Below are 19,607 nucleotides of genomic sequence, written 5' to 3' on the forward strand. Positions count from 1 at the left end.
TGTAGGATCAAGACGTTGCAGCAAAACTGCTACTTCTGTGGGTCGTAGCTCTTCAAGCCTATTTTTCTAATTGCAACACCTTTTTATAATGGGCCATGTNNGCCTGCACCTCTTCTTCCCATTGCAGCCAAGGAAGTGAAAAGCCAGCCAAATAAATTGAAGATTTAATCACCAGGCCATGATTCTTCTCACCGCTGGACCACCCTTCTTTTTTATGTAACCCGTGTGCCTTTCTTATAAGTGGCAGCCTTGCCCTTAATTGAATCAACCAATTCTGGATGTGTTGCCATCTGCTGGGCCTTGCTGGACATGCTACACACACCTCCAAGCTGGACAATGAAAGCCTCCTAAGTTGCTGCCCAAGGCGTGCTGCTCCCAGCGTAAACTTGTTGCACAACGTTGCTGCACTATGTGGAAATTGCTGGACCGTGTGGTGCTAGGATGTCCGTGAAGATGTGGAGCTGCTGCTCTCCAAAAATGCTAGATGCACCCAAAAATGCTAGATGCACCCAAAAATGGTAGATGCACCTCCTATTTTCAATGTGCTGCAACCTTTTCCTTGTGTACCCCCAAATTCAACATGTTGCACCCTTTTCTCATAAGCCCAAAGGGTACAATCTCCATAATGCCCTTCTTCTTGTGCACACTTCTTTTGAGAAGAGTCTTGAATCATGTGACANCCCTTCAATTGTCCAAAATTATATTTCCAAAATTTTCCCTGAAAATAATAATGCAAATAATTAGCTCAGAAGATTCAAATTAATTAAAATTAGAATTTCCGATCAAATTTAGCATAATTAGGAAAAACGGGAAAATACCGGACGATTAAGCACAATTCCCTGATTAATTCAAGCACAATAAACTAGGTAAAGTCAAGAAAATATTGACTCATCACTTAGTTGATTAAAGCTCCTTGTTAATTGTGGTTTTCATCTCATTGTTTTAGGCATTTTAAAGGTATAATATATATATATATCTGTGTGTGTGTGTGTGTGTGTGTGTGTGTGTGTGTGTGTGTGTGTGTGTGGTGTGTGTGTTTCATCGGCCCAACTGGTGCTGAGAGGTAGAGTTGTGTGTTATGCCTTTCGTTGTCGTAATTGTAAAACCAGATATGGGTTCTTTTCGCTTGTGTGAGGTAGTGGAAAAGGGGAGGTTATGATGTTGTTCCTTTCGCCTATGTGAGACAGTGGAAAAGGGGCCCGTTTCGCTTATGTGAGACGGTGGAAATGGGTCCTTTTCTCTTGTGTGAGGTAGTGGAAAAGGAGAGGTTGTGGTGCAATTCCTTTCGTTTGTGTGAGACATGGGAAATGGGTCTTTTGTGTGATAATGGGCTACAGGAGAATGACATATATTTGATATTACTTTATGGTAATGTGTTTTCATGTGATGCGAATGTTGTTGACTTTCTAGATTGGATATGATGCTTTGAGTAGTGTGGGTGAGTATAGTTATTGGTTATTATTATTTTATAGTTACCTCATCCTTACTTGTTTTTGTTTATGTGATGATCGTATAATTCGTCTTGTTATAAGGGAATAAATGATATTACAAATGATGTTGTTGAGGTCTAGGGTAAGGAGACATGTGGGGAAATCATATGGGAGTTTTCGATATGTTTCGAGACAATGATTATATTTGTTGTAATTTTTTAACAATGTTTTATGATTTGTAACTGAAATAATGTTTTTTCGCGTGATTTTAATATCAATACGATAATGAAATAAAGTTTTAATTTGTTACTATTTCGTGATGGTATCAGAAGTCATTTTTTCTTAAGTTGATTAATCATTTGTGGCATCCAAAAAGGGTGTTAGCGTGAATGATATGCAAGGAGAACAAATCTAAAATAAAATGGATATTCACTGATAATTTTAAATAAAATGACACACACACACACACACACACACACACACACACACACACACACACACACACACACACACATATATATATATATATATATATATTGTTGAGATTGTTGACAACACAATTTCTATATCAATCTGGTTTTTGATGATGACAACGCATTGCTTAATAACAAGCACATGTTGTTACTGAATTACATGTTCTTATGCTGATTAATTGTAATATCTGTTGAACATGTATATGTATTGTGTTACATGTTTCTATGTTGATTGATTGATATATATATCTGGAACGTGTTTACATGTTGTATGTGTTATGTGTTATGCATCATTTCATATGTTTTACTGCACATGTTTTAAAGCTAAAAATCGCGAGCACTTTTATGAACTTATTCTTGTGTGACAAAGTGATAGTACATTCGACTACATTACTAATGGATTCGAATATGCTAAAATCTTTGTACAGACTTTGAGAATCAGTGCTATGTGTTATTTTGAGAAGAAAAGAATTTCAAAATGTTTTACATGTTGATAGTCGACTATGTGTGTTACACATTCGACTGTATCTGTTGTCTGATTTAAAATTCTGTTATGCTCTTGCACTCTAACAGCTATATTTTTAAAAGTTAGTTGAGCATTGATGACTTGGTTAACTGTATTAAATGTGGTTTGTTTTTAGTTGACTGAAAGCTGCTATGTTGATTGTTCTGTTATAACTGTCATAATCCAGTCGACTGAATTAGTAGCGTATTCGACTGAGAAATCATCTGACTAACAAAAATATATAAATAGACTAAACACAAGTCTGTTTAGAAGACTTTTGATGAACTGACAATTTCATTTCTATTTCAGATTTCTCTTAGCTCCAAGAATTCTCCAAGAAGACGATGATGATCTTTCTTGAAAGAGATTCAAAGAGGAAATTATATTGTGCATTCATTGTCTGATCAATATCTGCACAAGAAGGTGTTCTGTCATTGATCGTGAAGGCTTGACATCCTGTGAAGACTACTGGAATTGATTATGCGGCTTGACATCCGTGAAGATTGCTGGTTTTGGACCTGTTGTGATACAGGGGGATAGTTCATTCTGAGGATTGTTCAGAGCGGTTATCAGATTGCAGAAGAGGGGATTCTTGCTGCAAGTCTTACTGGTTTATTTCCTATATTTTGGTTTTGGGTTAAAGATGAGATCTATATTTTTGACGTGGAGGTCTTCTATGGATTCCTTGTTGTAAAAACCGCAACCATTATAGTGCATTTGATTCCTGAGTTGGAAGGACACTGGATGTAGGCATTGTTGGCCGAACCAATATAAAAACCTGTGTTTGCATTTCTTTATCCCTTATCTTTTACATTACAGTCGACTTTACTCTTTACGTAATCAATTACATATTTTCCGCTGCATACATATTTTGATTGCTTGCATTTCAAGAAAGTTTAAAAAGCTTTACCTTTTTATTACAAGATTGCAAAAAAAAAAACTTATTTTTGAAACAACACCAATTCACCCTGATGAAGAAAAAAACCAATCTATTTATATACAAAAATTGAATCTATGATTTTCATCCTCTTATACCACATTTTACTTCTATTTAATATATTATTTTTTATTTTAATACACAAATAATCCTTCCACAAATTTATTTTTCTTAGTTTTTACAAGCACTCGTTAGATTTACTAGTCCATAACAAAGTCTTTTTTTTTTTTCTTCTCTAAATTCAACTCTTATTTATTACGAGTACACCATATAGTATAGTATATTTCAAACAATTAAGAGGAGTTATTGCATGGAATATAAAGTCAAATTACGTGTAAATTTCTTAAAACAACTGTAGAAGATATCAATGCAGCTTACTTTACTATTTTAATTTTAAAAAAACTCATTGTATAAACACCAACTGTGATATCTTCAAGATCTTAACAAATCTTCTATATAATTTAGCCTTATAAAAACTTTAATTATGGCATATTAATGGGACATAGTGGGATTATAAATTAAATATTAGAAATAGAATTATATTTTTCGAAGTACATAACATATATCTTGACGCAAGGAGGAAAATAATTTCAAAGTGAAATACATAAAAACAATTATAATTTCTATGCATATGAAAATATTATTTATTGTGTTCAACAATATTAAATTAAAATTTAATTAATTTAATAATATTACAATATTTGATTTCATTTAATTATAACATTATTTTTGTTCATATAATTAATTAATATTTAATTATATTAATTAGAATGTGAAACGACGACGGAGTAACGGCAAACGTACAACAGCCACAACCAGTAGCACCTGGTCCACAAATTTCTGCGCCAGTTTTTCACACGTTGACCCAATAAATTCCTTCCACGTGGAAAATGCCTAACCTACGTGGACCCTCCTGCACTGAACCTGTGCCACCAATTTTATTCCTTCAAACTTGGCAACTTTCAACAATGGTGTTTTTATGATTTTTCCTTTTCATCATTTTTATTTTAGATTCTTCTCGAATTCAACAAAACGATGCTAAACTTTTGATTTATGGTTACTGTTAATATTATGGTTAATTAAATAATTATATACATATAGTATACGAAAATAATAAGATTTAAACTCATAAGTTTTTGTGTGAATTATTTTAATTCCTCTGGTTAACATGATATTCCTAATCGTTGGGTAATGGTATACTTATGTATAAGACAATTTTAATTTTAATATAATATCATGTATATTTATTAAATTAATTTTTTAAAAATATTATTAATGTTTCAAACTAATTTTTATAATTAACAAATTTTAAAATTAATTTTCAAAATATTTATTAATACACAATACAAATACTCATAATATTTTATAGTGATAAAATAGTGTAGAAATTATGAAATACCTTATAACAATTAGAAACACTTAAAAGATATAACAAGAATCCAATGAAGTGTTTATTCAAGAAACAATTTCTTCGAAGAAGCTTTATTTTTTTTTTCAAATTACTATAAACATATTAAATATTAGTTTCTCTTTTTCTTTTTTCTTTTTAACTGTCCATTTTTTTACTAACAATTGTTCCCTTTTTTGTTATGTTTTACATTTTAAAATAAAATAATTATTTTTCGAATTACATCCTTAATTTTAATAATATGAAAATAGGAAGATTAATTATGATAACAGAAATATAGAAAAAAAAATATGATAACATAAATATACAGTGAAAAAAGAAAACTAAAAATAAAATCTGACCAAAGTCACTTCAAATTACATTGAAAACAAAAAAAAAAAAAAACATAGATGATAATGACTATTATAAAATAAGAGAGTATCTAATTTAATAGGCATTATTAATTAATGTAGTGGAACTAAAAGTTTTTACTTATTAACTAATAAAAATATATACTTTGATTATAAAATTCACTTAAAAGTTTATATTAATATATTTTTCAAATAGTTGTCATAAAAGTCAAAATATTTATTAAATATAATGATTTTTCAACAGTATGGTTTTTAAAATAATTGTTATAGAAAGTCAATCAATTACAAATCATCATCAACATTATATTAAAAATCATCATATATTTAATATAAAATATATGACTTTTAAGGTATTAATATAAAAATTAATGAAGCATATATGGTAATTTATATTGAATAAGCATATGATAGAAAAGTCAATAATAATTTTTACTCACTCAATTTATAATTATTCTCATAGATTTTATTAAAATATATTTTTTTATAATAGCATATAATCGATTTATATTATCATAAAACTAACAAAGTACATATAGTAATTTATGATTGAATCCGCATACAATTAAGAAAGTCTGTTATAATTTTATTCTGTCAAATTGCAATTATGCTCTTGCATTTTACGAAAATGATTTTAGATAAAAAAAAAAAATTATTCTGTCATAAATTATAATAATGATACTTTAAGTGAAAAAAGACGAAGATTACATTAATTATAAGAAGGGAGAAAGTTTATAATTTGTTTCTCCAATCTGAAAGAAATAAAATCAGAGGTTCTTTGAAGGTACGTGTCTTCCAAATACTTTTCCTCCTTTCAACGTTGTTGTATTTGTTTGTTTAGCCTCCATATGTTGTTGTCATTGTCACTTTTTCTTCGTGGCATAGGTGTTGGAATGGTGGTGTGACAGTGATCTGAGGCAGAGATATTTGTGCTATGGGTACTTGTATGTCAAAGACTGATGCATGTGCTGGAGGGATGTTGAATTTTTACAAGAAGAAGACCATGAAGAAACGAGATAAACTCAGAAAAAGAGTGTCTTATCAGTTGTCGAATGGATCATTGAACAAGGTTGATAATATGCCTGAGCCAGAGCCAGAGACTCAGCCGCGCTCCTTTTCCAAACCCATTTCCCAAGGTTCATACTTTTATTTTTATTATGCATTTCTCTGATTTGGTTTTGTTTTTATCTTCTTTTGGAGAGTGATTTGCCGTTTGTGTTATGTTTTATAGCTGCATTTTGCAGTTTTGCTATTTGCTTTTATGCCTTTGTTATAGGAGACTTTGTAGTGTGAGCATGTATTAGAATGGTTATGCCATGTGAAAAGCTGAGATAGCTGTTGATTGTTTTAACAGTTATTACAGCTCAGTGAGTGTTTGGTTTTATGCTTTCACATATTCTGAAGCAATTGAACCTGACTGAGTGAAATTGTTGGAATGGCATTCAACATGAATCTAAATGGAGGTTCTAACAAACCTTGAAGCACTGAAGTAGACAGATTTTAATAACCGATGCAAATTTGCCTCTTAAGCTTAGAAGTTTGCGGCAATTGTTATATGGATAAAATGTCTGGGAGGTTGTGGTGGGAATGGATCATATATTAGAAGGATTAAACTAATTTTTTCTTCCCTAAGGCAGGTGTTGAAATTTAATAGTAAACTAAGCATTGGTCGTGGGATTCACGGTTTTCTTCACAGATAGTTTTATCCTCAGAAAAAGTTTGAACGTAAATTTGTAAATTGGAACTGAGCTAATTAGTGGATATCTATTTCAGTGGACTTTCTATAGTTTTCTCATCCTTACATCTATTAAATTAGCTTGTGCCAAAAGTATTTCCTGAAACCCGTAGTTCTCCCGTGTTTAATTTGTGGCAGATGGAATTGTTGAGGAAGCATGGTTTGATTCTGTTGCATTATTTGACTCAGAGTGTGATGATGATTACCAGAGTGTTCTTGACGGTATGATTTTGCGTATTCTAAATTTAGTTTTTGATGTATTAGTTACAATCACTTTAATGCATTTGTTTATGATCACATTTTTCAATATATGATTGAATAAAATTTATTTATGCAGATTTTATATCTCTAAATGGAACTGAATCAAACCGTGGAGTTTTAATAGATCAGATGCATGAACCAGGGGAGCTATCAAAAGGACATTCTGCACATGACTTCTCTGAAGGTGTAAAAAATTCACAGACTGAGTCTTGTGATGTAGATATCACGGATTCTAAATTTAAACAAGAGGGACGTGTAAATGAAGCACAAGAACCTGTTTTTCTTGATGAATTTTCGATAGTGAATGAGAACTCCAAAAGGGATGATGAAGATTTGGACAACTGCGGCATTCTTCCAAACAATTGTTTGTCATGTCTTTCATCTATTGATCAGAGATCATTATGTTCTAGTCCTAATACAAGGAAGAGGGATCCTACAAAACATTCTTCTAAATGGAATGGGAATGCTACTCTATGTGAGTTCAAGTTCTCGAGACAAACTTCTTATCATTAATGATCCTTGTCACTGAAATGGACTGATCAAACATTGGGATTCTATTGTTTGATATATATGTTTACACCAATGCCTTAATAGTTTTTAATTACACGGTTAAAATTTAGACTTGTAAATACATATCCACAGGCAGAATTATATTTGGCTTGGCTTTATTTTCTTGATAAAACATTTTTATGCAGGGAGTAGAAGAAATAATTTTCTTCAAATCGTGCTGGATATCACCCACTTTGAGTTGATCTATTAGTTATGATTTAGCTCTGCATTTTGTCATATGGAATGTTGAGTTAGGACTTGTATGTTTAACCTCTTTTATGGAAGAGTAGTTTTTAAATTAGAAAAGAAAATATCTTAAATTTCTTAATAACTGGATAGATTTTACAAAATAAAGCTGAATCCATTAGAAAAACGATTAAGTATAGAACCATTCTTTATCAAAGTTCACTGCGTAGCATGCATGCTAATTTGAATTGATGAACATTACACTGTTCTAAATTCAACTTTTATGTTATGTTATGATTTCAAAATGCATCCTTATTTTCTCAGCACATTGCTTCTTATTATGAAACAATGAGTGTATATCCTCATGTTTCTTTTTTTTTTTTTTTATGGTTTTCAGCTTCATCGAAGACAATTCTACTAAGACCACTAGCAGGTTATCAAGTACCCTTTTGTCCAATTGAGAAAAGAATGCTTGATTCTTGGTCACAAATTGGTCCCTGCACTTTTAAAGTTCGAGGACCAAACTATTTGAAGTAAGATTAAGATTCTGTTTGCAATTTGTTTGAAGAACACATTATTGTACACAGATGCCTTGACTTGAATCACAGTTAAAATATATATTTTAACGTACGTATCCACAGACAAAAATTACGTTTGACTTGAGCTTATTTATTTGACAAATTATATCATTTTTATGGCAGGGATAAGAAGAAAGAATTTGCTTCAAACTATTCTGCATATTACCCATTTGGTGTTGATGTATTCTTATCCCCTCGGAAAATAGACCATATAGCCAGGTTTGTTGAACTTCCTCTGGCGAGTCCTTTTGGGAAACTTCCACCCCTACTTGTAGTAAATGTTCAGGTACTCATATTTTTCTTCCCCTTCTTGCTGAGAATCGTTCTAGTAGTAACTGTGGATTGCTAGATAGATTTTAATGTCTATTTTTACCTTTGCCTAATCATGGTACATTATTGTTAACAGTAAAGTCAAAAAGAACTTTTAGTATATAAAACTTCCATTTGGAAAATTAAAAAAATTTGTTTAACACAAAACCAATAACAATTGACCATTTAACTGCATCATTCCATTCATTAATATAAAGTGGGAAAAAAAATGAATCCATATTAGATGTCTGTGTGAACAGGTTTTACACTGAAATTGTAAATAAATTGAATTCTCTTTCAATATGCTCTAATCTATTGTTTTTGGGTGCATACTCTTATACTCTTATTTTTGTGGGTTTCAGATTCCTGTTTACCCTCCCTCACTTTTTCAAGGTGAAACTGATGGGGAAGGAATGAGTTTTGTGTTGTACTTCAAACTTTCTGAAAGTTACTCCAAAGACCTTCCGTTGAATTTTCAAGAAAACATCAGAGTACGATGGGTCCTTAATGCAGTTAATTTATCATTTAATATCGCAGTGTAAATTCTGCTAAAGTGTGCATTGTGCAATCTTTATGATTTCTTATTCTGATGAAGTAACAAAGTATTCATGCCTACAGAGGTTGATGGACGATGAAGTTGAAACAGTAAAGACTTTTCTAGGAGATGCAATTGTTCCCTTCAGGGAAAGATTGAAAATTTTAGGTCGTATTGTCAACCCAGAAGATCTTCATTTAAGTGCACCAGAACGGAAGCTTTTACAGTCTTACAATGAGAAACCTTTTCTCTCACGACCGCAACATGAGTTTTACACAGTAAGCTGCTTCAGTGCTTCTCATAATGGTTTTTCAATATACCTATAACTAATGCTGAGAATGAGCAATACCTGAAATTTATGTATTATGGTTTCTTTCAGTAGACTTATAACGCTTCTCATATTTCCGTTAACTCGTATAGTCTCTTTACAATTACGTCTTTGATATCTCCAGTGAATGTTTTCTGTTATGTTATTGATAAAAATTGTCTCATCAAGCAGTTAATTTTCAAACACGATCATCAATTGCTTATAAAAAAAACGATCATCAATCGACAAAAATAGATTGTGAAACACTAGTTAGACTTAAAAGGGAACATAATTTTCTCTGGGCTACTTCGACTAGTTTATTGTTAATGTACATTTTGGTTTTGTCTTTTTAGGACCTATATCTTTGGACCACAATTTATGGTGGTTCCATTTCATTTGCAAGACACGTAATATGCACATGCAGTACTTTGTTTTCGAATCTTTTGAAAAAACTGATCAGTATGATATTTGTGGCAGGGAGAAAATTACTTTGAGATTGATTTGGACATGCATAGGTTCAGTTATATCTCCAGGAAAGGTTTCGATACTTTCTTGGACAGATTAAAGAACTGCGTTCTAGATGTTGGTCTAACTATTCAGGCAAGCAGTTTCTCTATTGTAAAAATGAAATGTATTTTCTGCTTATTTTCCAGTTAATTACTAACAATTTTTCTTATATGCATCACAATTCAGGGGAACAAAGCAGAGGAGTTGCCAGAGCAAGTTTTATGTTGTATTAGGCTAAGCTGTATAGATTATTTGAATTACCCGCAACTGGGGCTAACTGAGGATTCCCTTTAATAATATGCTTGCAAAACATTATGATCAGCAATTGTCATTTCAAGATGGGTTCGTGTCATCTTTTTTATTTTGTTGGTATAGAGTTTAATATCTTATCACAAATGATAGGAAATAAGCCTGTGATGATGGGAATTTATAGCATAGTTTTATAGTGGAAAGACCAGGCTCAAGGAAATGTCATTGACACAACAATGCAAATAGAGGCCAACCTACACCAACTTAAATAACGACAAGAGGGTCCACAGTCTCCGTATGCAAACAAATTTATTCTATCAAGGTAACTAAATCAACTTAATGAATGAGTTCTGATGAGGAACAGAGGTAATTCAGCTAGTAGCAACAACCATATAATTTTTAAGTCAATTATGCTTCATTATCGGTGTACAGTAGTTGAAGGAAGCAATCATTAGCCATAATAAAAAAAGGGAACTTCAGGATTTTACATATTTTAATTATCCCTCATGAAGTTGTTCGGAAGTTTTAGGATACTTCTCATGATTGGCTTCTAACACTAAGCATAACATTTCTTCTCGTGTTCTAGGAATGAGATACTCTAATAAATATATTGCGAATCCGGGATCTTAAACTGTCACAGAAATCCAATAATTGTCTTAAGTTTCTATTTCTAAATTAAAAAAGAAATGAATGAAATAAGAGATGTATCTATCCCTTTCCTGGTGAAATATGTGAATGCTCAGTTTTCTGGTTGTGTATCAAGCTGAAAATCATGTTTCTGAATGATGGCGAGAGTAGCTTTAAGTAAGCATTACACTTGACAATTTTCAAAGTTTACAAGGACCGAGAGGCTTTCCACATAACCCTTTATTTCCAGAATATGAACTCTCAGGAAAGTCAATCAAAGGTTTGCCCTCTGGAATTTCCCCTTCAAGATGATTGTTAGATACGTTTAATTCCTTTAGCTTCAGCAACTTGAGAAATCCGTTTGGAATTTTACCGGTGAAGTGATTTTCCTGTAGCTTCAATATCTCCAATGAGGTTAAATTTGCCAGCACTTCTGGCATGTTGGAGCCTAATTCGTTGAAGCTCAAATCCAAACTATTAAGTGAATTCAATCTCCCAATTGAATTTGGTAACCTACCTTCCAGATGGTTATGAGACAAATTCATAAACTGAATGCTATATTGCCCTCCAGCAGTTTCCTCAATACCCCTTGAGAAGCTGTTTTGGGAAAGATCGACAAATTTCAGTGAACCCCCGAAAATACCTTGTTCTATGTCAAATACTGGAGCTATGGAACCTGTTAGTCTATTTGAGTGAAGATCAAGGACACCAAGATCTTGCAAATTTATAAAGGAATCAGGGATATCTGAATAAAGAGAGTTCCTAGAGAGATTTAACAAGTAGAGTTGACTGAGGCTTCCTATCCATGATGGTATGCTTCCACTGAGAATGTTTACTGACAAGTCCAGTTCCTGTATTGGACTATTGGTTGTTTGGAAAAAATCTGGAATTTGGCCCTGGATTCCACAACCAGCCAAGTAAATGTTGGAAAGTGATGACATGTTTGCCATCCATTTTGGAATGGCAGAGAGTTTCAGATGGTTGAAAGAAAGATCAAGTGTTTGAAGATTTTGAAGGGAAGATATCTCCTGAGGTAATGGTCCTTCAATCAAATTTCTAGAGATGTTCAACATTATGAGCCGAGAAAGTTGGCCTAGTGATTTTGGTATTTGATCAGACAAGAAGTTACCACTGAGATATAACTCAGTCAGTGATACCAACTTTCCTAAACTAGACGGCAGTACTCCTTCAAGTTTGTTGTTTGATAGTGACAGTCTTTGAAGAGATACCAAATAGCCAATATTGGAAGGTATATTTCCAACAAGGAGATTGTTATGGAGTCTTAAGAAACTGAGAGAAGACATTTCACCAGATCTTGAAGGAAATGCTATGGTTCCCTCAAGAGAATTGGTGTTCAGATACAAAACTGAAATGGCAGTTAAATTGGTTAATGAAGAAGGCATCTTCCCGCTTAGCAAATTGTTTGAAAGATCAAGCTTTGTCAAAGCCTTCATCTCACCAACACTATTGGGTATATTGCCCACAAGAGCATTGTCATGAGCATCCAATTCTTCCAAATTTATCAAATTCCCAAGTGAGTATGGTATTATACCTGATAATTTATTTGAATAAAGCAGCAACCTTTTGAGACTTTTAAGGCTTCCAAGGCTCATGGGAATAGACCCCCATAGCTTATTTTCCTGCAGAGCTAGGTCTTGGAGGTTTGGAAACTGTCCAATGCTTTCTGGTATTGGACCAGTTAAATTGTTGCCATAAAGGTAGAGCTTTTGGAGCTTTGGCAGGTGCAAACCAATGGTGTTTGGAATAGCTCCACTAAGACCAACTAAACCACCAAGATCAATGATTTCAAGGGAGGTGAGGAGTGTTATGGAAGGAGAAATCCGCCCTATCATTTGTGTTTGAAATAAATCTGTATCTGTGGAAATAAATCCTGGGAGATTAATCTGTATCACTCTAGAGGTTGCATTTTCACAGACAATACCTTCCCACTTGCAGCAGCTCGCACCAATCCACTTAGCTAAGCGACCAGATGTGTCCTTTTGAATTCCATTCTTGAAGCTCATCAAAGCTTCCAGGTCAATGGGGCTGCAGGCTTCTATGGTCCAACTTGTGCCTCCAAATGTTATCAGTGTCAGCAGTGCAACTACATGCAGCAGATGATGATCCATGTTTTTACTACCAAATGAAGTTGGTTCTTTTGGAGTGATCTTTTGCAACTGAAAATGTACTTAAGATTGTTGGTTTGGATTTCATCTTGAGAATAGATCATAAGGCACAGATAAGAAAAGCTAGTTCTTCTCAGAGATCTAACTTTTTCTTTTTGGATCACCTTTTCTCTTTAAATATTTTTATACTATGAAAAGAATATTTGTCTGTGTCATTATGTGCTTAATAATGCTTGTGGCCATTTAATTCAAACACTGGCCCATCTCATTTGATTGACTTGAATTCGTCCCTTCCAATCACTCCTACATTTCTAAAATCAAATGTTACTGATCCAATTTTACCTGAGTTTTTGGGGGGAAGCAACTTGAGTTTGGCATTGCAGTTATGAAATATAGAGATACTTCTGCAACATTCGTATGTCAACATGTCAGACACTGCTGGAACATGACACTTGTGAAATATGTTGTGCTCCGATCAGACATTTTTCATCTTTGTCACAATTAATATTTTTTAACACTTCTTCAATATAGTTTGAATCTAAGTCAAGAGAGTCAACCAGTCCCTAAGTTTTTGCCATACTCTTCTCAAATATCCCTATTATACAAAAAAACACCTATTATTAAAAAAGTGAAAGAGACAACTTATACTGTAAATATTTCAAGACTTTTATCATTTTTTTTTGTAAAGCTTGTTATAATTTGTTCTTACTTTAAGAGATATATAACATAGTGACAGAGAGACAACCTGAAACGTCCAAGTGTTATTAAATTATTATCTCAGTGTCTATTCTATAAAACCTTTACTTTATTATTATTATTATTATTATTATTATAATAATAATAATAATAATGCATTCTATATTAATAAAATTAATAAAATTTATATAGAGGCCGGAACTGTAAAAGTCAGCTTTTGTGGCATGATTCTCTCAAAGTTGTCAAAAGGCTAGCAAACAGCAATTTAGAAGTTATTCAACTTTCATCATTTTATACTATTCTTCCTTTGTGTGTACTTTTATTACAAATTTTGTGCACTTCAAGGACTCGTCTCTGTCCATTGTCTTAAACTATAAGATATGCATTAAATTCCTAACTGCACTCTTTTACATGCAGTGTTTTCTTTTTGTGGTGAAAATTTTAATATGATAGAAAATTTAAGTGTAAATTTAAATCTTTCATATAATAAAAGTATAAATTAAGTAATATATAAAGAAGAGATCATAAATTAATTGTTTTAAAATTTTAGATAAAAGGTAACCTTAATATCTTATAGAATAATGATATTTTGAAGCGTAAAACTTTTTTATAGTCATTTAATATTTTTTTTATAAATATAAAAGTTTACTTTATGATTATTTTATTTTTATAATATGTTATTAAATGAATGTGTGTTAAAGTATATTACTTTATTTTAAATGAGTTGGGTTCATATTTTCTATATGAATTTTTCAATATTATACATAAAGCATATTAGTGTCTGTGCTTTTGCTCACCCTAATGTTTCAAATACAACTATGTATTTTTCTAACTTTATTACATCTTAATTCTAATATAGAATACTTAGTATTGTTTCGTTTTTTAATTCAAGTTGAATAGTTTATAAATGACAAAATCTACTCACGTTATATTTTAAGATTTTAGCTTAAATCTAAAGTGTTTAAGGAACAACTTATAACTTATTGTTAAAGATGTTATATTATGTAAATAAATTTAGTCATTTAAAAATGTATTAGATGAATAATGAATTAGAAAGTGAATTTTAAATAATTATCATTATCACTCAACAATTGCATTATTTCGATATTTGAAAAAAGCTTTATGAGATCTCTTATTTTATGATATCCCTAGTTATACATTTTTTTATTGTGTAATATTATTGAATGCTATATCAAAATGAGGACAAATATTTGATATTTTTATTTATTTTTAATATTTTTATTTTTTACTTATTATTTATTTTTATAATGTAAAATATTTTTTTTATAATTTTTTATATAATTATTTTTTTAACTCGTTATCATAAGTATCGCAATAGTTACATAAAGAAATTTCATTTATTATAATATAATAATTTAATAGTATTATCATGAATCTTGTAATATAATTGAAATTCAAAAGATAAAATATTTTATGTTTAAATTTAAATTATTATTAATTTAATTTTTTTTCTTTACGAGAAATTTTGTCCAAGTAATATATTATAATTTTTTTCATTAAAATTTAGAGAAAGAAAGGTAAAAGGATATTTAAAATATTTTCAAACTTGAATACTTGTTTTCTTTTAATATTTTTAAAAAATATTTTTTAACTTTATTAACTTTGTTTTATTAACTTTTGAAAAATTAATACATATTTTGGTTTTTGATATTGTTAATTTTCACGATTATCTTAGTTATATTTTAATAACAGTATCAACTCTTCTTTATGTTTTGACCTCCTTAATCCTTAATTTTATCTTTTTATATAGAGTAATGGTATTATGACATACTTTTACATTCATGTGACACAAATTATAAGAATAAAATCGTCATAAAAATGTAAACTTTTGTATTTTTTCAAGAAATGAGAGAGTTAAAAGTAAGTAAGGATAGTGTTAAATGAATCTAAAAAATTTAGGTGTGTTAAAGAATCATTTTTCTTTTGTATATAATTATATTTTGGTCTACACTAATCTAATTATACCACAAATTCTCATTTTTTGTGTCTAATTCAGTGTTAGGAAGCTTTTGCCTCAAACCTAAGAAGTCGACAACCTAGAGAAGTCAGAAGAGCAACCAAAATGTTTAATCATGGAAAAACATCAACGTTGAACGACATAAAAGCAATGCTCAATGCCACAAATTCATAGAGCAAGGTTATCCAACCTTACAAATGTCGATAAGCACCAACTATAATGGTAGTGAGTTTCATTCCATTCACAAAACGTTAGCGTCAAGCAGAGAGCGTTTAGCGCCATTGAATTTGCAAAGACAAGCGCTCAACAATGGAACACGTATGCTGAGCGAAACTTATGGTGACTTGGAATTTTTACCCTATTTCTTTTTGTTGTTCGAGGGAAACCCATCTTTGGACATTTGGAGCACGAACAACACACTTTGGAAAGTTTGGAGGTCAGCTAGAGCTTGTGGGAATCATCCCTTTCCTTCTTGTATCTCTATCTTTTTCCATATTTCATTTTGTAAGCTTGGGTTCTTTATGAGAATGAAGAGTTAAACCCATTTTGTTGGAGCTATATGTACCTACTGAACTCTTTAAATGTTTTGAATATACATATATGTGCCTCTTTCCATATCTTTGAATGTTTTGAATATACATATATGTGCCTCTTCCATTAAGTGTTGTATAATTATTTCTTTGCTTAATGCTTGCTTTAGTTTGGCTATCCATTGCTTGATACATGTACATGGTTCATTGGATGTTGGGAAATATCTTTTGAATCTATAACTGAAACAAGATACCTAATGGAACTTGTGCATAGGAATGAAACTTGACCCATTGATTGTCATAAACCCTAATTCATAAGGCAAGTTTGTTTGTTAAGGGTTCAAGGGATTGACTCTTAATAAGGAAACCTAGGCTCATTCTATTGAGAGATTAAGGTTAAAGTAAACTTGTGAGTTGATGTTGATATATTAATGGAGATAGTTAAAGTGTTTTAAATGCATGAGTAAAAATCTAACACCAATAATAACATTCCATATCATTTCACATCTTTTACATTGCATAAGTGTCTTTAACTACCAAAATTCATCTCTGCTTATTTAGGCAAAATTTTACTTTCATGTATATAATATCAAATTATGAAAATATTCTTTAGTTTAGATTAAATATTAATTGTATGATTTATTTGGTATTATACGAGTCCTTTAGAAAACAATATCCTATCTTATCGGTTACTAATTGTACATTTTGGTTTGTTTGTCAATAAGATAACAATTATAATAAAAATTTATTTATGTGTAATTGTGTAATATTTTCCATAATTGTTTCATTTTTATCTAATTGTTATTTATATTCTCATTTAAAATTTATACATTTTCAAATTCTTTTTAAATATTTGATATTAAAGATTTCTTTTTTATTTTGAATAATTTGATAATACTATGTTTTTTTATTTCAATTTTATGTTTTTTTATAAAATGTAATACACTACTATTAAAATAATAAAAAATATATGAATATAATTTGATAATATTTTGTAACTATTTTTTATAATTATTTTTTTAGAATATATTTGCAACAAAAAATAATTGCAAAATCTAAATTAGTTTAGTCACTATTTTTTATAATAAATATATTTTGCAACTGTTTTTTATAAAAAAAAAAAAAAAAAAACATATGTGTTTCTTCTAATATAAGATAAAGAAAAAAAATACTTAAATCTATAAAAAAATTGTAAAACTTAAATTTCTATAACTATTCAGTATTTCAAAGTGTCATTCTTTGTTTATAATCTATTCTTTTATATATCTAAGGTTGTGTTTACTATGAGGATATGATTTGGATTAGAGTGAGTGGATGGATTTTAGGGGGTTTGAAGGTAAATTTTTTGTTGTTTATTTGAATGAATTTGGAAGTGAGTGAGAATCAATTTGGAATTGGAAATAAAAGTTATGAGAATTAGTGTAGAATTAGACCGATGTGACAGATAAAAAAATGATTTAACTAGTAGAAATTGAAGACTACCAAGATACCCTTAGTAGTAAAAATATTATATAAAATGATTATTATTATTATTATTATTATTATTATTATTATTATTATTATTAATATTATTATTAAAAGAAGAAAAATATGAAAATTATAAAATACAGCAAAGACAAATATGAAAATTGGTTTAAATCCTTGCAAATCGCCTAATCTCTATGAAGATTGAAAATCAGATGAATCCCGCAATTTCCTTCTTTTCCATCTGTGCTAATCTTTGCAAGTGAACGTAAGGAATTCTTCTTTTCCATCTGTGCGAATTCACGTGAATAAGAATTTCCTCTCAAGTGAACAAAGCGTAATTGATCAAATATATCTTGATATTTAAACTTTGAAAATTATATAAGTATGTTGCTTAAGTCACTATAAATTGATTCAAGAAAATTCCATAACGAATAACTTGATATGTTATTGACTAAATAAATGTTAAATGATTATAATATTATTTCAGAATAAAATTAGGTTCAGATTTATTTTAACTTTTATATAACTTTGTATTTCTAATTTTAATCTGGTTAGACATTATTTACACAACTATTTTTCATCATATTTTTTAACATGAAGTACTTTTTTTTTCTTTAAACTTTTTTATGATTCCTTCTCTAACACAAAGCAAGTTTTTCTTAAAGAGTGTTTCTCCCTACACCTCACCCGTTCTTTCAAATTTTCAAATAATGACAAATTTGTCATTTTTTGTCAAGAATTTTTTTACCACCTTTTTATTCTCTCAGATTCTTCTCTCTCATAGAGTTTATCCCTACACCTCACCTTTTTCTCTCTACACCTTTAACTTTTCAAATAATGAGAGATTTTCCATTTTGTGTCAAGAATCTTTGACCACTTTTTTATTCTCTCATATTCTTCTCTCTCATATCCCCCTTCATGAAAAAAAAAAATCTAGTGTAGGCCTCCACCTCCATGCCTCATTCTTCTTCTGTCGTGAGTTCTCTGCCTTCTCCTCCGCCTTCGTCTTCCTCGACCCTCAATTGTCGTTGGTGCTTGGAACGTCGCTGCAATGATCATTGGTGATTATCGTTATTTACAACGTAGTGTTGGTAGCACTGCAGTTCATCTTCCTCGTGTAGCATATTGTATTCATCATCCCGGTAGAAGTAACCCTCCTTTCTCCCTCCCCCTTTTTTATTGCAATATATTGTATTATATATTGATTAAAATGGATGGATATTGTAAGAGCCTATAAAATAGAGTATTAGAGCATATAGGTGTATTAAATAATGAGACGAGCAAATTATTTTAAAATAATATTATAATATAAATAGAAATTCTAAATGTTAGTTCATTATCTAAAAAACCTTCATCTCTTTAAAACTCTATCCTTCTTGAGTTCCCTGACTTCTCTCTATCCTTTCTCACTATAGTGTTATCCGTTAAATGATCAAGAAGTGCCTAGACGATCCTTGCGTCAAGGGTAACAATCTCTATCGATCAATTTCTTATTTTGAGCTGGTAAGTCGTTTCTCCTTTTTCCTCCGTAAGTTCTTGGACTATGATCATGCAAAGAATCTTGTTTGCATGTATCTAGTAGTGTTTCCTTCTAATTTCTAGATCAAGTTAGGTTCTAAGACGGATTTTTTATCACTAATCGGTAAGTTGTAGGTTTCTGTTGAGTTTCCTTGTGGTGCAAGCTTTTGACGAGGTTTCTGTTAGTTGTGTAAAGTTTGAGTGAGGTATGGGAAACTGGATTTTATCTCTGTTTGTTGAACTATTTGGTGCACGTGTGAATAGTATGCTAGTTATATATATATATATATATATATATATATATATATATATATATATATATATATATATATATATATATATATATATA

The 19,607-nt window shown here is 30.6% G+C and overlaps 2 protein-coding genes across 2 annotated transcripts; one reads left to right on the plus strand and one right to left on the minus strand.

Moving 5' to 3' along the window:
- The first annotated feature begins 5,859 nt into the window (after positions 1–5,859).
- Positions 5,860–10,449, plus strand: LOC106766054. The gene is made up of 10 exons (XM_014650815.2): positions 5,860–5,884; positions 5,986–6,236; positions 6,974–7,057; positions 7,173–7,571; positions 8,229–8,364; positions 8,533–8,695; positions 9,081–9,209; positions 9,337–9,531; positions 10,038–10,160; positions 10,254–10,449. Exons 2-10 carry the CDS (start codon positions 6,035–6,037, stop codon positions 10,359–10,361), a joined length of 1,539 nt encoding a protein of 512 aa, XP_014506301.1. The 5' UTR covers positions 5,860–5,884; positions 5,986–6,034; the 3' UTR covers positions 10,362–10,449.
- A 150-nt stretch (positions 10,450–10,599) lies between these two features.
- On the minus strand, positions 10,600–13,304 carry LOC106768019 (probable leucine-rich repeat receptor-like protein kinase At1g35710). The gene has a single exon (XM_014652986.2). It carries the CDS (start codon positions 13,070–13,072, stop codon positions 11,144–11,146), a length of 1,929 nt encoding a protein of 642 aa, XP_014508472.1. The 5' UTR covers positions 13,073–13,304; the 3' UTR covers positions 10,600–11,143.
- Positions 13,305–19,607: the final 6,303 nt, after the last annotated feature.

This window comes from Vigna radiata, chromosome 7 (genome assembly GCF_000741045.1).
Source record: "Vigna radiata var. radiata cultivar VC1973A chromosome 7, Vradiata_ver6, whole genome shotgun sequence".
NCBI lineage: Eukaryota > Viridiplantae > Streptophyta > Magnoliopsida > Fabales > Fabaceae > Vigna > Vigna radiata.

Excerpts from the sequence above, each read along its gene's own strand:
- LOC106766054 (XM_014650815.2), top strand. The coding sequence starts at position 6,035 with ATGGGTACTTGTATGTCAAAGACTGATGCATGTGCTGGAGGGATGTTG. Across the intron at positions 6,237-6,973 it reads TTCCAAACCCATTTCCCAAG|ATGGAATTGTTGAGGAAGCA; the intron begins GTTCATACTTTT and ends AATTTGTGGCAG. Across the intron at positions 9,210-9,336 it reads ATTTTCAAGAAAACATCAGA|AGGTTGATGGACGATGAAGT; the intron begins GTACGATGGGTC and ends TCATGCCTACAG.
- LOC106768019 (XM_014652986.2), bottom strand. The coding sequence starts at position 13,072 with ATGGATCATCATCTGCTGCATGTAGTTGCACTGCTGACACTGATAACA.